Raw genomic sequence first — 13,360 nt, forward strand, 5'->3', positions numbered from 1 at the left:
TTTCAGTTTGCCATCCTGGAAGCTGTCAAGGCTTTATTTCTTCAGGTACTGTGGTCATTTCAGGTCAACTCATTCAACAAACCTAAGTCACCTCTCCAGTGTTTTCTTGACATTTCCAATATGCAGTTTGGGCACAGCAACACTAACACCAGGATCCCTGCTGCTGAACAAGATAGCCAGGACTGTACTAGGGTGTTTCTTATCCTACAAGGAACAAACACTTGGACACCAGGCATAATGTGGTCTCTTCACATAGACAATACGCTCAGGAAGTTTCATATGCACAGTCTGACAAGGAGTGAGGATTAGCTCTCCTGATGGTGACATATTAAAGGGCCCCATCCAGATTCAAGCCAAATTGACTGTTTGATAATCACATGCTGGAAAGAAAAAAGGTGATACTCTCAAGACATCAGTGCCAGACATGTGCTAAAAAGCAGTGAAGTTGTCAGGCAGCTGAAGTTGCAGAGAAGAGATGCCAAGGTCCATCAGCACTGTAGGCTGGGGAGAGGGGAAGGAGGGATGGTCCATACTGCTACCCAATCTGAATTCCACATGCTTGTAGATCTGCCACAAACTGATACTCCAGAAGACAAAGAAAAGTTTACTTTAGTTTCCCACCCAAGCATCAGAACTTTCTCTGCTGGGAAGGCCTCCAGTAGATAAGAGAGGAAAACAAGATACAGTGGCTAAGTACTGGAAGAGGATTCCCAGAGACATTGGAGAATGCCTATACTTGGAGATGTTGAAAACCTACCCAGACAAGACTCCAAACAACCTCATCATAAAGTTGGCCATGCTTTGGGGAAGGCCATTGGATTAGATGACATCCAGAGCTCTGTAACAAGATTATTCTTCTTCCGCAATTCTAGGAAATTTAGAGTTATTTTGTTCCCACAAGAGGTCTTTCTGTTTAAATTCAGAAAATGCATTTTGCTCTTGTTTCAGTTAAAGAAATGTTTCTGAAAAGATAATTTTCTTATTTTCTTTGTTGTTTGTTGTTTTGGTTTAAAGAAAAAAGGATGAGAATCTTTTTAAATGGAAACACAATAAAGTGGCTGTACCTAGAAGGGTTCTGAGGAGCCACAGCTTGAGAATAAGCCAACAACTTCAGTATTATTAAGCCATTCTATCCTTTACTGCAAATATCTTTCCCTTACCTGAGCTTGGTGTTTATCTGCAGAGCTTTAGCCAGCATCTTTGCTCCCATATCTCCCATGGCATTTCCACTGATATCTACTTTTGTAAGAGAAGTATTGCTGCCCAGGGCATTAATAATGATGGTGACCTCAGTCTTCAGCTTGGAATCTGCGAGGGACAATGACTGCAGAGGCTGTGGAACATAGGAAAAGCACTGGTAAACAGCAACCAATGATGCACTCAATTCCTCGAACATCAACATAAGTTACTAGTTCCCCAAGCTCATGGAAACAGCAGTAGGTATCAAAGAGTTATTTCTGTGCTTGCCACAGGTTCTACAACGTGATAAACTTGCAACAACTTACAGCACAGGTGTCTAACATGCACACACACAGATTAAGTTGCAAAACCCTGAAAAGAAATAATTTAAGGGACAGGGCCTCAAATTTCCTCTGTCCTATTAAGTACAGAATACAACTGGAAACTGAAAAGAGTCAAGACAGCAACAACCAGCTTTTGAAGACAACTTCTAGTGTCCAGTGGGTCAGTAAGAAATAAAAATACCTAGAACTCCTCTCCTCTCCATGACACTGAGAGCTTTATCCAAGGGCAGATTAGGATCCAAGACATTGTTAAAACATACTGATTCCTTGAGACTGTTTTTGTATTGTTATTTCAACTACAGTAGTGATTTTGCCTCTCTGTTCTTCAAATAAGAACATGGACATACAGGAGGAAAGAGACAGAAAAAAATGCAGCAGGTCTGAAATTAAAACCACCAAGAGGATCTATTAAAATAAGCAAGTCAGTGGACATTATTCACAGTGGTGTTCTGACATCTGTAATTGCAACATCTTTATGTAACTCCTTTTTAAATATAGTTTGTGTTAAACTGAAAGTACTACATTTGGCTCTGGCATGTCACACTGACACTTAAGGACAACTCTTTTTAAAATGCCTGTATTCCCTCCATTCTCAGTGTCTCAACACTCAACAGCAGGAGCCCAAGAATTACAATCTATCTGTAGCCATGCCTTGCAGAGGTATTACAGCTGCTAAAATTATAATCGGTCTCTGCTGATGTAGGAGAACTCCACAAAACACTTCCCTGGCTCAAGTGTGAGTTCACAGAGGAGGGCATTGTCATTATACACCCGCTTGGGGATGTGCGGTGGTTTTAGGCTATGCCTTTAAAATTTAGCTGCAGATTTCGAGCAGAAATGTAGAAAACTATAAACAAATCACTATTGGATGTAAAAATGAAAACAAAGGATTATTCTAAACAAATTCATAGGGTAAATGTCTAGGATAAGAGGAGCTGTACCATAACAATATTCCCTGTTCCCATTCCTTTCCTCTTCTCTTCTGATCTCAGCTGTTTTGTGTCGCTCAGGAGAGATAACCTGCTTCTGGCTGACCTTGGATAAGTCTAACCCACTGCTTTTCTCTCTCTGCTCCTCTCTCTCTTGGGACAGGGGAGGTTTGGGTGGGCAGTGGAATGGCTTCCCTGGTCTTTTTGACCCGGGGGGTTTTGTGTTGTTTGCTAATTGTAAATATCTGTATAATATTGTAAATACTCTACATTTTGTACACATTCATTGCATTCCATTGTAGAGTGGAGATATTGCTTGTAAATACAGCTTCATTTGCTTCTAACTGAGTTGGTCTGGCTAGAAGTTAATGCTGGGGGGAAACTTCAACCCACCACAGCATGTATTGGAGGATTAACTTTAGTAGCCAAAACATGTCCAGTTTGTCAGTATGGGAAAATCAACATCTCATAAGGATGAACCATGGCATATCCATTAGATGTCTAAAGGTTAATTTAATACAAATAAACCAAGTGAACTGTGCACACCTTTCAGACTCCAAGATGCTTGTGTGGCACCTGCTATATATGGGGACTCTTGCCTCCAGACACCACTGGGTTACAGTGATAACCAAACGCTTGCCACAATAAGAAATGCACTTGGCAAATGAGAAAATGCATAAAAATTTGGAGGCACAGCAGGCTTATAATTAAAAAGTCCAACAGTAACACAAGCCACATGCTGGTTTTATTTTAAATTGAAGTTATCAAATTACTATGTTAATGCCCTTAATCTGTCTCTGTTTCCCGGTTTTATTACATTATGCACCCTGAAGAATATTAGCATCGTATTAGAATGGCATTTAGAGCTTTTGGCACAAGTTTGAGAAGACCTCCTGTGACAGATTCACAGAACAGCAGCACCACAATGCATTTGGACAGAAATTGCCAATAAGCTTCTGAAAGTGAAGTTTCTTCTGTTTCTCATGTGTCACTTTCTAAAGTGTCATTCAAGTAACTTAGATGGAAGTGCTCCCCGCCACATACCCATTTTCTCAGTCTCAAGTATCCTCTAGGAAATGATTTCTCACCTCTTGCATTCCAATATTCTGACAAAGCAATAAATGACTGAAAACACTTCTGCACTGTGTTCTGCAAAGGACTGACACCTACATATCACTACTACCACATATGAAATTGGCATATAGCATAGTAAAGCACCTGCTATATTAGCAGTGTCTTTGAAGTGGATGAACTGCTAGCTTTCTTGCACAGCTATCCTTGTAATTTACTCAATGAGTATGAGCAAAAAATCTCTGGATTCCCTTGGTGCCCTGAACACAATCAGAATGTAGCTGTCAGATCAAGCACACAATCTGCTAAATAGTTATTCAATTACCTATTGCATTAAACAGAATAACCAAACAAAATCAACCAAACAAAACCCACCAGCAAAAGCTAAGCCCCTATTTACTCTACATAGTCTACAGGCATTTATTTCCTTTAACTACTTAATACTTTTAGCTGGATATTGAGAAAACTGAAGTCTGACAAGGACTTCAGTGTCGCTGCTGCAGAAAACAGAAACTTGGCCAATACACTGAAGATGTCTTAACACAATCTTATCAAGGGAGAGAAATTCTTGAAGAATAGAATTAGAAATTGCATGATTTTATACAATCATATCAGGAGTCATGCTCCTGTTGGAAAACATTTAAGAATTAAATCAAGCTAAGATTGTTCTCCCATGATCCAAAATGCTGTAAACCCCCTCGAAAGCTCAACTCTCCAACAAACACTGAACTAAGAACTAAAGATGTTCAGCACTGCAGCAATTCTCTGCACCTAGGCAGGACTGACTACCACCCTAAGTAATGGTACACACTACCTGCAGTGTAACATTTATTTTTGCAAGAAGAAATGAAATGGCACAGTAAGCCTACAGCTTTGGATACTTGGTGCAATACTAATAAGAATACAGTATTATAGCCTGGACAGTACAATATCTGCTTGAAAAGAGAAAACATTAAACAGATGGGAATTTTTTGCTGTATAGGTTAACTACTACTTTTAAATTTCACAGAATTACATTTGTATCTAGCTGTACTTTTACAGTCATAAAATCAAGCTATTGATTATTTAAATCATTTTACCCATGACTCATGTTAACACAGCAACAGATCTATTTAAAGTGTGTGTAAACATGTGAAGAAGCATTTGGCATATGACTAATTTAGATTAAAGCCTCTTGCTTTAGCTTTCCATGCAGATAATGTATGATCCCCAAACTATACCAGCCTGCAGGCAAAACTGACCAAGTTGTATGCTCTGGGCAAAATCATACTCTGGTCTCTCCAATCATACCTTTACTTTTTAACTTCCTGTAGCAGTAAATGCATAGTAGAGGCAGAACAAGGACCACTCCATGTAGAATTCAAAATCAAATCAAAATAACTAGAAGCTTAAAATAATTTTCTAAATGCTGTACTAAATTAAAGCAGAGCAAGGACCATCCAGCTATCTGCAACACGTTTTTCCCATGGAGCTACAGATCTACATCCTCAACTCATCAGCTGCCATAGGAAATGTTTCAGATTGACTTTTAGCACCTGATGAAACAGAAACAAATGAGATTAACAAGAGAAAAGAACAAGAGGAAAGAAGAGACAGGTTAGCACCAACAGAATCACATGCTGTATGCCTACAGTTAATGCATGTGGCAGTTTTAGGCTGATGCCTAGGAAATTTTCCATAGATCTTGAATAGAAAGTGATAGAATGTAAATAAATCACTGGAGGTGTTCAGGAGGAGACTTGATAGGGTGCTTGGTTGCATGGTTTAGTTGATTAGGTGGTGTTGGATGATTGGTTGGACACGATGATCTTGAGGGTCTCTTCCAACCTGGTCTGGTCTGGTCTGGTCTGGTCTGGTCTATTCTATTCTATTCTATTCTATTCTATTCTATTCTATTCTATTCTATATTACCACTGGATGTAAAGGGAAAATAATGATAAGGTCTAAATAGTCCTATTGATCTGATAAGTAACACAAAGTTAGTTGTACAAGCTTTCTCTCTTCCTCAGCTCTTTGCTCTAGCAGATGCTATCTGGTGCTTCTGCTGGCTTGCAGACCTTGGCTGCATATCTTTGTTGTGGCTAAGTACTAACAAGCTACTTTCTGCTTTTCTCCTCTTTCTTTTTCCCTTGTCTGGGGGGAGGGAGTGGGGGGGAGATGGAAGCTATTGATAGCCCCCTGATTTTGTCCAGGGGGGTTCTTGTGTTGTTTATAAATTGCAAATACCTGTAAATATTGCATATTTTGTACATATTCATTGCAATTCATATTTCCAGATTTTAGCTTTGCTTGTAAATATAGCTTTGTTAGCTTCCAACTGAGCTAAGTCTGGCAATTTTATTTTGAAGGGGTAATGCTCTCAAATGAGTTGGGGGGGTAATTTCAACCCACCACAATGCACAACATGAATGTTACACAGTTAAGTACCTAAATAAAATGACTTTTTGGTGGATTATTTCATTGTAACATTCTTTGAAAAAAAAAATAGGACTACAGAGTGTTCCTTAGGTTAGCTCAGGAAAGGCACAGAGAGTAAGAATTCCAGAAGCACAGCTGACCACTGGACTGTGGCAAAGGCAGAAATTGGAACATGGCTGACATCACCTATGGGCTGAAAAGAAGCAGAGGAAGCTGGAGCTGATGATGTAAGGGAGGGAGCTGTGAGAATGATACATCCAGAATTTAGTAGCTGTGTTTTCCCTGTTCTGGAAGGTTCAAAAATGGAAGCCAGAAAAGGTAAACAGAAAACATTAACACTTAATAGAGACTATAAGAGGAAGTTGGAATTTTTACCCCTGCAAATAGATAATATGAACAGTATAGTCATGAATAAGGAAAAAAACACCAGAGCAGAACATATGAGAAGACGAATTGGATACCAAAAGCAACACAGAGTGTGGTGAAGAGGTGTTTCAGGATATGGCCTGAGTAGGGAGAAATGTTCACCTGCAACAGAGTAAAGGGATGACATAAACTGAGAAAAACCCCTAAATTATGTTTGCTTCTGATGAATCTGGTTTGACATAAGAGTGAGATGGAGGGCAGGACATAGACAAATAGCCAAAGAGAAGAAGTAGGTGCTGTCTGACAGAATGCCACCCATCAGAACACTATCGACAGGAAAAGGAGAGAAGGGGAAAACAGCCCTGCACTGTTCCCTTTACAGACAGAATAGAAGGAGGTGGGCACACACTGCAACATGAAAAGGCTAGTTTGGTATAAGAAGCAATACAGAGATCTACCAAGATGTTCTGTGTGACTTGTGACTCACTCCATGTGACTTACTGCTTTCATGAGAGGCACTATCTCAATGAGAATCAGCTCAGATACCCCTATGCAGCACTTCACTGTGTAATACTGACAGCCCACGTTACAAGGAATAAGGTGAGGAGGCTGGCAAAGAATCAAATAAAAATAATAATAAAGTATCACTAATTCAAATTAAGAGGACACAGAGAGAAGAGAGGACTAGTTTAACAAATTACTTCAAATATGAGTAAGCAGTAAGAAAAGCTGAACACACAATAAGGGTCTAATGACTATTTATGGAAGGAGACATCAGAAACTCTGGTAAAAACCACTCCAGTGAATTTCAGGGTGCATACACAGATGGGAGGAGAAAAGCAAGCAGCTAGTGTGGGGACCATGAACTTGGAGGTGAGACAATAAAGACAACAGGAATGGCAAGTGTTTAGACAACTGAAGTCAACAGGCAGTTATTTCTGGAGAATTAAGTGGAGCTTGCTTGTTACTTGTATGAGGAATGAAGGAGAAAGAAAGGCCTAAGAATAGATGAATAAAGATTGGCAACCATGACAGTAAGAGTGCATCTTAAATAAGATTCCCTTATAGCCAACTAGGATGCCAAGTAAGGCAAGAACACAAACCCAACCACGAAAGTCTTTCACAATCAGCAGAGAGGGTGGAGATGAAGAAAGTGGGCAAGGATCCCAGCAAGGCACTCTGAAAGAGCTTTATGCAATTGGTCCAGCGGTTAATGCACTAGAAGAAGTAAAGAGCAGCACAATGAACAGTTTACGTGCATCTTTAGAAGGAGAAAGGAGTTCTGGGAGATTGCTGAAGTAATTTTGCATTTTATCAAGCAAAAAACCATGCTAATACACAAGAACAGCTCTCATGAAATACTGCATTTGATTTATGTAAAAAAAAAAAAAAAGAAAGAAAAAGACAAATTCTGTTATTGAAGGAGTAGCATCACCCAGAGAACACTGCTGTTGCAATCTCCTATCAGGACACAGAAGTTTTGAAAACTTGTACCTACAGGGCTGTATAATTTGCATCTAAAGCAATTAGGTTAAGCACATCCAAGTACCTAGAATGCGTCTTTTCCAACAAGCACAGATCCTCAGACTATCCTAAGAAACATTTACCTATGTGCTTCACAATTTAGATTAAGGTTTGAAAAAATAACCCCCAAAATATGGATGAGTCTGTGGGAGGATCATGATCATATCTTAGGCATCAAATTAACACTGAAGAAAATAATCAGAAATAGGATGTGAGGGAACAAATACACATGATGATAGTAGGCAGAGAGATACTCACTGAATCCTCATCCTGAATCATCTGAACTAAATTATCAAGTACTGGAGTGAGATTTCTGGGGGAAGAAAAGTTAGGAAGACGATGAAATCAGCAGCATCTCCTCATTCGTTCTCATGTTATTTAAAAGAAAGAAAAGCCTTACTTGGATTTCATGTTGTTAAAGTTTTTGCCTAAGGCCAAGTGTCTTATCGATCGGTTTTTACTAAGCCAGACTACAAGGGTTGAGAGGTCAGACTCTAGGCCTGTAAAGAAATCAGATTAGATCAAGTTAGATTAAGAATTAAAATACATTTGCACAAAAGACCCAGACAGGGACCAATTAATAATGTTACATATATTCAAATAATTACATCAGTGTACTGATTTCTAAGAGCTCTACAGAAATTTCCATTCTTCTATTTTAATCTTTTTTTATCCCCTCTGTTTTTCTATGACAACAGATGCTTTCTCTAAAACAAGCCCTTTAAATCTTCGACCTAATCACCCATTGGAGGCACCTCTCAGAAACACAGAAGAGAAACATGGTCCCTTATCCATAGTCCCATCACTCAAAAGTAGTTCCTCACATTGTCAGGCAGAGTTTAAAGCTCCTTTGAAAATTCTGAAACTATGATAATTGCTACTCAGTCTTAGCAGAACTGTGCACCAACAAGGTCTCAAAGCCTTGAAGTGCAAAAAGGCTAACACAACAGGCTACAAACAAAATGATCTGGAAAACAAGCCATGTTTTATTCTAGTCCTGAGTACAAACAATAACTGGCTACTGTATTGTCGTCCCAAACTAGTGGTGTATTTGAAGTCATTAGGTTACAATGACCTAGGACTCAGATCCGCAGGATAATTTAGATGTCAAATGCCTTTATTTATTTATAGCGATCAATCTGTTCACATAATTGGGCTGAGTCAGTAGCACCCAACACTTTCCCCTTGCCAATACATCCCACTTTCTTGGGCACACACTTGTACTAGGAAACTCTTTCTGAATGACTTCCATATTTGGCTGTTAGAGAGGCAGACACAACAGGTGAATTCTTCCATCTACAATTTGAGTTTGCAAGATGAGAGCCTAGCTGATACTCCCAGCTATGAAGCACTGCCTCCAAAGCAGGAACAGTCCAGGACTTTTCCAAAGGCTCTAAGAATTCACTGACATAAAGCTGATTGCCTGTTTGCTCCAAATTTCCCTCTCTTTCTTCTTTAGTATCAAGACCTCACCCTCATTCTGTATCTGGCCTTTCCCTTTCTTCTTTCACTACATTTCTCATTTAGCTTCTCATCCTCTTGTACTTAAACCCACTTGCGTCTACATCTTATAAGATACTGCCACCAATTTGTTCTGCTGTGTTGCATTTATCTCAAACACTATAAATTTCTGAAGGTACACTTAGTCCATAAACATTCCTTATCAACTTTATAGCAGTAAGAGTTCTTGATCTGAGACATCTGCATAATCAGTATGTTTAATGATCATATAGGAAGAATGACCATCTTTGATTACACTGTGAGCTGAAAGAAAATGCCTTTCTCAGATTCTGGACTTGCACGTCCCTCTGATTATTGTTCTGTGTACTTACCATTGTCTGAAATATCTAGGCTGGTGATATTGTGTATTTCTGCTATGCATCCTTCCAAGACTTGTGCACCTCCTGATCTTAACTAGAGACAAAACAGGAGCCATTTTTGCAAACTAGTTACGGTTTCAAGATCATACAGAAAACAGTGGTAGGAGCTTTGGGTATACAGAAGGCACTACCAGCAGTGAAATCAGCAGGAACAGAAGACAGACATCAACATGACAGCCACATTCCTACTGCTGCCATCCTTCCTTCTCACTATTTATGTATCAATAAAAAAAAAAAAAAGGGAGACTCTTTCTCTTAAAACTACTGCTCAGAAGTTAAATCAGGGGAGGATTTAAATGGTGCAGACACAACAAATCCTTTCGCATTTGTATCAGGCAATGACCGCAGGAGTTTGGTACAGGACATTTACAGCAGCCAGTGAGAAAAAGAAATAACCTATGCCTAGCCTGTAACAGCACGCAACACCCTTGAATTCCTTCTTTCAGCTCTTAGCACAACGCTCAGGCGCCCAGGCCAAAGATGAGTAGCAAATTAACAAGACCAATTTCCCTGCCACTGGAAAGAAAAATTTAAATCTAATGGCAAAATGGTCACGAAAGACCATGAACAAGAGAAATCAGCAAGATACTGTATTTTTAAAATAGGCATAAAAGATAAAGCCATCAAAAATCACAAAAATGTCTAGATGAAAATTATCAATGATGATATCATTAAATTAAGATAAATGTCTGGACTTAGTGAAGAAAAAAACGCAACAATGAAACAGCCTGGGGACAAACACCAACATCAAGAATTAAAGTTATCAAGACATACAAAATTACTTAATGCTATTGAATTAAACAATGCAACTTTTTTGTTATTATTTATTTTGAATAAGCAAAAATAGTTTGCTTGTTTCTTGCAGCTACATGAACTATATAAAGTGCATTTCATTTTAGAACATAGAATACAGAATAAACCAGATTGGAAGAGACCTTCAAGATCATCGCGTCCAACCTATCATCCAAAACCACCTAATCAACTAAACCATGGCACCAAGCACCCCATCCAGTCTCCTCCTGAACACCTCCAGTGATGGTGACTCCACCACCTCCTCGGGGAGCCAATTCCAATGGGCAATCACTCTTTCTGTATAGAACTTCCTCCTAACCTCCAGCCTAAACCTCCCCTGGTGCAGCCTGAGACTGTGTCCTCTTGTTCTGGTGCTGGCTTCCTGGGAGAAGAGACCAACCTCTGCCTGTCTACAACCTCCCTTCAGGTAGCTGTTCAGGTAGTTCAGTAGTTCAGGTACTTTAGCAAGATCCCCCAGAAAGACTTAAGGAAAAGAGGGGGAAAAGTCTACAAAAAATGAATTTTTGTGTTTTCTGGTTTTGCTTTCCTTGCTTCAAAAGCACAAAAACCTCTTTCAAACATGAAATAGCCTTTTCACTGCCTGTGCATAAAAAATCAGTAGCATTTTACTTTGTTGACTTACTTGTATAAATATTCTGAATCAACTTGCTGGTATTTCTGTGAATAGCCTCTTTTATCCTATACTTATCCTATACCTACAAAACTCCAAATGTCCTCAGAAGTACTTTTCAATAAAAGACTTGATTTGGCACTTCTTAGAAAGTTTGAGATACGCCACTGGTTAACAAGCAGCTCAAAAAGCTGGCCTGAGCATTTAAAGTGGTGGTCAGTCCCATGTGGTGGTGTAAGTGATACAAAATCTACCCATTACCCTATCCTCTCAAGGAAAAGTCAGATCAAAATCTGTATTTGGGGGGAAAAAAATGGTGCAACTTTAACTCAACTGACATTGTGTAAGAACATTTGTAGTTTTGCTGTATGCATGCCAGTAAGATTCAGTTTTGCTCTGTGCTGCACACTCAGCATGGCCCACCACAGGACAACCATTTTACAGAGTGTGGCATCTATTGTTGTAGAATCAACAGAACTGGCACATACTGTCTTGGATCAGTTGTTGGTTTTCTGTCTCTCCTATGAAGAGAAACTGGGAGACCTGGGGCTGTTAAGTCTTGAGAGGAGAAGGTTGAGGGGATTTTACCAACTTCTATAAATATCTGAGGGGTGGATGTCAAGATGAAGGTGCCAGTCTCTTTTCGGTGGTGCCCAGTGATAGAACAAGGAACAATAGGTACAAACTAGAACACATGAGGTTCCACATCAACATGAGGAGACACTTCTTTACAGTAAGGGTGACAGCATTGGAACAGGCTGCTCAGCGAGGTTGTGGGATCTCGTTTCCCAGAGATATTAAAAATACACCTGGATGCATTCCTATGCAGCCTGCCCTAGGTGATCCTGCTTTGGCAGGGGGGTTGGACCTGATGATCTCTACAGATCCCTTCCAACCCATAACATTCTGTGATTGTACTCACAACAGAATCCAAATGCTTGTGCTATATATATTTTGAGGGTTGAAGTGGACAATTTTTCAGGAGCAGCTTTCAACCTTGTACTGATAACTATACTCAAACTCTAAAATACACCAACATTTCATGTGCACAAATGGTGATCTCTATTTAATCTGAGAGTGATGACAACTTTTAGGATCGAAATGCGTTGCAACTATATTAAAATGATATTTAATATTTTTAAAAGCTGAGGTTAATTGTCAACATGGACAGTGATCATGAAAACAATCAAAACATCTGCAGTGTCTCCTACTCCTGACAGACTTCTGAGAGTTACAAATAGAAGCTCTTTTTCACAAAATAAGGAACAACCCTTCAACAATTAAAAATGCCAAGCGTGTTCAATGAGATACCAACATGGGAAGGGTAAACAAAGCTGCTTACTGCTTTAATAATTAAGGTAAACTATGGAGGGTACTTACACAGTGACCAAGCTAAGGGAAGCAGAAGGGAAAAGAGTGAAATACATCAGCGCTGAGCAGGTAGAAATAAAAAAGTAGTTTTCATAGTAAAAATCATCATCATCATAAAAAACAACTGGACAATGTAAAATGATTTAGCTTAGTGTTAATATACCAGAAGATTATGGGAGCAAATGGAAAGTGGTGGGAGAGGGAAGGAACAGAGAGATTTATCCTTCCGGAGTCGAGCACAGCCTGCCTTATGCAGGAAAATGAGGGTCAAAGCTGAGGCATCAGCTTTCTAGCCTTCTAACAAGCATGTGCTTGTAGGAACTGGTTGTTGTGCAGGTCACTGGCTCCAAGCTTCCCATAGCTCTGTTGCTGGGTACAGATTAGCCTGCCTAGCTCAGAGGGCCAGGGAGAGGTGGAGCAAGACCCTGCAGTACTGGCTCCAGTTAGATTCTGGCACATACGTCCCTTCATGGTGGAAGCATAACTTCTTTCCAAAGCACATGAGAATGGATAAAGCTCAGCGATGTGAAAAAATGTTGAGGGAAGGATCTAAGGAAGTGCTGTCAGTTTGGAGGAGCCAGCTCTGGGAATGCAACACTGAGTTGGGCACAATTCCCCCCCTTCCTTTCTGTCATTAGAGTCAGCCATGACCATATGTGCTTTGGTGTCCAATAAAGCTAATCACCCCTCAAAGGGCTTCTCCTTATCTCATTCCAAGGGTTACTTAATGAAAGGGCAATGTTTTCCCTCCTGTCAGTCCTTGATGATTTACATGCTAATTTTAACACTCATTACTTGTGTTTATGTTTTATTGATTTATTCATTTAAGGTTATGATTACAGGACTTTATTTTTG

At 39.6% G+C, this 13,360-nt stretch overlaps 1 protein-coding gene across 4 annotated transcripts in view; it reads right to left on the minus strand.

Moving 5' to 3' along the window:
- CARMIL1 (capping protein regulator and myosin 1 linker 1) overlaps positions 1 to 13,360 on the minus strand; it is a 217,630-nt gene that overhangs the window by 60,930 nt on the left and 143,340 nt on the right. For 3 of the 4 annotated variants that reach the window (XM_054164473.1, XM_054164474.1, XM_054164476.1), the window contains 4 exons: positions 9,664 to 9,745; positions 8,232 to 8,331; positions 8,090 to 8,144; positions 1,161 to 1,333 (listed from right to left, as the gene is read on the minus strand). In XM_054164473.1, the coding sequence (XP_054020448.1) occupies positions 1,161 to 1,333; positions 8,090 to 8,144; positions 8,232 to 8,331; positions 9,664 to 9,745 (410 nt within the window). The remainder of the gene's footprint in view (positions 1 to 1,160; positions 1,334 to 8,089; positions 8,145 to 8,231; positions 8,332 to 9,663; positions 9,746 to 13,360) is intronic. The other variant, XM_054164475.1, reaches the window with a different exon arrangement.

The sequence above is a fragment of the Dryobates pubescens genome, chromosome 9 (genome assembly GCF_014839835.1).
Source record: "Dryobates pubescens isolate bDryPub1 chromosome 9, bDryPub1.pri, whole genome shotgun sequence".
Classification (NCBI taxonomy): domain Eukaryota; kingdom Metazoa; phylum Chordata; class Aves; order Piciformes; family Picidae; genus Dryobates; species Dryobates pubescens.